At 35.7% G+C, this 5,051-nt stretch overlaps 1 protein-coding gene across 1 annotated transcript; it reads right to left on the bottom strand.

Moving 5' to 3' along the window:
• Positions 1-1,104: 1,104 nt before the first annotated feature.
• LOC106457132 (RNA polymerase II degradation factor 1-like) lies at positions 1,105-2,867 on the bottom strand. Its single transcript, XM_013916519.2, has 2 exons — positions 2,803-2,867; positions 1,105-1,722 (listed from the first exon to the last, which is right to left on the bottom strand). The coding sequence occupies exons 1-2, from the start codon at positions 2,812-2,814 to the stop codon at positions 1,105-1,107; spliced, it is 630 nt and encodes a 209-aa protein (XP_013771973.1). The 5' UTR covers positions 2,815-2,867.
• Positions 2,868-5,051: the final 2,184 nt, after the last annotated feature.

The following is a 5,051-nucleotide window of genomic DNA, read 5'->3' as shown; positions in this document are numbered from 1 at the left end:
AAATATTCTGTCCATCTATTATTTTTCATGCTCTTCAATATCGGAACACACACCATATGTTGCTGTGAACGTAGACAAGCACGCGTGTGTTGTCTGTTTCATTTTCAACGGAAATATTGTTGTTCTGTTTCGTTATTTTCAGTGGAACTAGTGTTTCTGTTTCGTTATTTTCAGTGGAACTAGTGTTTCTGTTTCGTTACTTGCAGTGGAAATGGTATTTCTGTTTCGTTATTTTCAGTGGAACTAGTGTTTCTGTTTCGTTACTTGCAGTGGAACTAGTGTTTCTGTTTCGTTACTTGCAGTGGAACTAGTGTTTCTGTTTCGTTACTTGCAGTGGAACTAGTGTTTCTGTTTCGTTATTTTCAGTGGAACTAGTGTTTCTGTTTCGTTACTTGCAGTGGAACTAGTGTTTCTGTTTCGTTATTTTCAATGGAAATGGTATTTCTGTTTCGTTATTTTCAGTGGAACTAGTGTTTCTGTTTCGTTACTTGCAGTGGAACTAGTGTTTCTGTTTCGTTATTTTCAATGGAAATGGTATTTCTGTTTCGTTATTTTCAGTGGAACTAGTGTTTCTGTTTCGTTACTTGCAGTGGAATAGTGTTTCAATTAAAATTAGCTCCTTTTTTTTTAGGAGTGGGGGGGGGGGGCTTGAGAGATAGAATGAACAAAATGGGTGTCTCCCTAAAATTAATTTACTACAACTGCATACCATTTAAGTTCACACTGTGTTTTGAACATTTATATTTACGTAGAGCGAGAGACAGTAATAAAATATAACAACAAGTAACAGTAAGTCATATTTTGGGTTTATATTTTATTTCTCTATTTGTATATACAATGTATGTACTATTGCTTACATCTCTATTTTGGTTTATATTTTCAACCAAGAGCTTGTTTTGTTTTTTAAAATATATATATTTAGAATTTTTCATAAAACTGGAATGCGAACAGAATAATTATTTGTATAAAACATAAGACATTTAAATATCAAAAACAAATCATGTCGATTTCCTGAATATGATTTGTTTCTTTCGTTGAATTGAATCCATCATATAAAATAAGAAAATGAAGGAGGGAGGTTAAATTTACTTATTTGTTTATCGTTTAGTGGTGTACAGGACGCGGAGCAGGACCAGGAGCAGTTCCTGCTGGTATGCCGTCCGGACCAACATCACCTTCCGCCTTGAAGCCCTCTTTGCCGGCGGTGTACCTAACAATTCTTTGACGGCCTTCTTTGTCTAGGTAGCCGTAGGCTCCTTTCACTGTGCCATCTGGAAGACGGGTTTCCTTGCGGAAACTCTGTCCTAATGAACTTTTGCCTGTATCATAGACAAAGTCGTAGTCGCCCCGGAGATTGGCGCCGATGTTAACGCTATGAACAAGGGCGGGCGGGTGGTAGTTCTGTGGTCTGGCAGGTTCCCGAGGCTGTTGGTATTGCTGTTCTTGGAGTAAATACTGTTGTTGCTGCGGGGCCTGGAAGCTTTGTGGCTGGTACTGTTGCTGAGGCACGTATTGTTGTCTTATTTGGGGCTGCTGTTGGGAAGAGAATTTTCCAGCATAAATGTTTTGCTCTTCCAGAAGATGGCGCTGTTCTTGTTTCTTGTGCTGCAGAAGTTGAAGCTGGTGTATCTTTAGTGCTTCCTGGGGGTTCACAGGGGCACCGTTGTAGGCTTGTTGACCCTGGACTACCGTTATCGCCAGACAGACAGAAGCAAGGAAAATCTGTATAAAATAAAGATACAAATCAGTAAAGGGCATATTATTCGACCGTTAGTTTCCTATAGTATTGATAAGCACTAGAATATATTTATTCAATAATATAATCTGTACCGCCGTTATTTTTTTCTCTTTCACGATTTCCAATTTTTTTATTATTTCTAATAGCACTTATTCAAGTTTACGTAAAATTTTACAATATACTAAATACTCATTATATTTTGAAGCCGAAACCGAACATAATTTCGTGAGTGAGAAAACGTTTCATAAGTGTTATTTGTTTATCGTTCTTGTTTTAGTGCTTGTTTGTTTGGAAGTAAGCACAGTGCTACATAATGGGCTATCTGTGCTCTGCCCACCACGGGTATCGAAACCCGGTTTCTAGCATTTAAGTCTGCAGACATACTGCTGTGCTACTGGGGGGGGGGCTCGTTTTAGTGTAAGGCTACACAACTGACTATTTGCGATCTGCCCATCGCGTGAAATCGAACCCCGAATTTTAGCGTTGTAAATCGGTAAAGTTACCACTTAACTACTTACTCATGAGGAGGACTTTCTCGTTCTCTCTGCAAGTTATTTTATATGATTCTAGTAACAAAACTGCTTTAATAATTTCAACGTTGAGATTAATAACTCTATGTGTTTGCTGTTTGAAATTTCAACAATGAGTAAAATTATTCAAAGAGGCAAGATTTGTTTGTTTGAAGTTAAGCACAAAGCTACACAATGTGCTATCTGTGCTCTGCTCACCACGGGTATCAAAACCCGGTTTCTAGCGTTGTAAGTCCGCAGACATACCGCTGTGCCACTAGGGGGCAAAGTAAGATTTATGCATTTTAATACTTTTCTTCCATGATTTGACCCCCTGGTGCTCTGCGGTAAGTATAAGGGCTTAAAACGCTAAAAATCGGGTTTCGGTACCTGCGACGGGCACAACACAGATAACAGAGAAAACAAAACCATAATACGTCATTTAAATAATGTTTTATAGAATCAAGCAATATTTTACGCATTGTTTTAAACAGGGTAAATAAACTTGAAGATTTGAAAAAAACAATAGCGAAAAAAAAAAAATTCGACACTTACCCAACGCTCCATATTCAAATAAATTCTCTTTCTTAGTGTTGGACTTGTCTAAGGCGAGAGTTGTCAGCTCCGGACTGCAAATTACTTTAATTTTCTTATCCTTTTATATAATAAGCTTCATGGTCACCGAATCGTCACTACTTTACTTCAAGACGTCAGAGCTAAGGTTATGAAGGTCACCTATTTGTCGTTATTGAAAATCGTCTGGTGGACACCAAGTTCCAGTTTACCAACGGCCAATCATGTCGCTTCGTTTATTTGTTACCTTCTTTTTTCTTTGAAGTAGCCCAGTTCTGATCTTCACTAACTAACAGTGCTATTGGCCGCTAACGTCAAGGGCAACTACAAAATAATAATAAAGAAACTCCCCAGGTCCTTTTAACTTCGATCTTTAAAGGGCTCAAGAAAGAAAGTTCACCGAATTTTGCTTAAAGAGCATTTTATTGAAGTTATTGTTCACAAAAAAAAAAACAGTTTATCGTTACAGTTAAAATTTCAAGTCTTTCCATCTTCCAGGTTTGCGTTTTATTTTCCAGAGTCATGTAGCTTATTCTCTTAATATTCTTAAGTTTAATTCTAAAGTGTAAAGACCAGTCGTTCAGGTTGGCATACGTTTATTCGATGTAGTCTTACAGAACAAGGTAATAGTCTTTCAGTTTTCTATAATTTAACGTTTCATCTTCCAGATTTACTTAGTTAAATATTCGTGTTTTATTCGGTACTTTTTAGGTAATCATTGTTACAGCTTTACACAAGTTCATGTCTAATTTTTCAAGTACTTGTCCTATTTTTAGGATTTTGTAGTTTTGAAAAATATTTTACCTCTGCTGTAATTGAAAGTTTACGAGATTTTGAAACATGTTTACCTTAAGTTAACATATCTTTTTGACTCTTTGAAAACTTAATCACTTATACATCACCAGATTCAGAATATTTCATTAAGAAGCAACTTATAGATGATATTCATTCGTTAATTTTAATTTAGCAAAGTGACAAAGAAGATGGTATCAATGCACGTAGGATAAGGGATTCTAAACTTAGTTATTATTCACCCAATGCTGGCCACACTTGAAGTTAAACGAACTATCCTAGGGAATGATTAAACCATACTTCTTAAACAGGGTTAGCGTATCGGAAAGAGTTACTAGTGTCTCTGGTTCGAGACTTGTTATTACAAAACGCGCTTTGTACTTTCAGCGTTATAAGAGTGTGCCTGTGCCGTTGGTAAAGTCGTAGTTGCCTTGGAATTGGCGCCGATGTTAATACTAAGAACAAAGAGATAATATTTATGCATTTTAATAATTTACAAGCAAAATACGACCCCCTAATACTCTGGGGTAATAGTAGCTGTTAATTGTTTGCCGCCCCCCGGTGCTACAGCGGTAAGTTTAAGAATTTACAATGCTAAAATCTGGGGTTCGAATCCACTCGGTGGGCACAGCAGCTAGCCCGGTGTGGCTTTGCTATAGAAAAAAATAAACACACACCCCTCCGTTACGCAGTTCAGAATTACGGATGGCTGGCTATACACTAACCGCAGGGGTCCTTGACCTGGACATTTATAATGTTGTATGCATAGTGTCGCCTGGGTAACAAATAAATATTACTACATGCAATTTAGAATTAAATTTAAAACTTTTCGAATACCAATGCAATTAAAATTACAAAACTGTTTAGAAATATAACAACACTAATATTAAAACAAAAAGCATTATTATTTGTAACATACTGTACATATTTTACTTTGATATTCAAATTTTGAATAAAAGAATGTTTAAAACTAACAGCACTATTACTAAAACGAGTAAAAAATCGTTATTACATGTCAGTCATTAGAAACCTTTTTTTTATATTTGTTATTCAAGTTTTTACTAAAACATTGTTCCAATTAATAAGAAACTCCGATAACCATACAGTAGACATAATAATTATCAATCACAACAAAACGGTACCTTATTTTAAGTCCATATACATTATTTTCAATCTGCTGCCATACAACTATGTTCTATTTAATATTTGGATGTTTTAATCTATAAGAACAACATGGTACATTTAATCAGTTTCCACCATTTTGTGCAAGATCTGTCGCTTTAGTATTTTTGTCTTTTCTATTCAATAACAACGTTCAATCACATACAACCCAAACTACCATACCAATAGTATTAGGTCTTCAAGAAATTAATGTCGCTTTTTTTTAGATGAAAAACCCGAACAATTCATATATATCAAAACAAAACATTTATTAAATG

The sequence above is a fragment of the Limulus polyphemus genome, unplaced genomic scaffold, assembly GCF_000517525.1.
Source record: "Limulus polyphemus unplaced genomic scaffold, Limulus_polyphemus-2.1.2 Scaffold295, whole genome shotgun sequence".
In the NCBI taxonomy this organism is placed as follows: Eukaryota; Metazoa; Arthropoda; class Merostomata; order Xiphosura; family Limulidae; genus Limulus; species Limulus polyphemus.
Note: the sequence above shows the minus strand (reverse complement) of the source record. Positions and strands in the feature narration are given on the sequence as shown.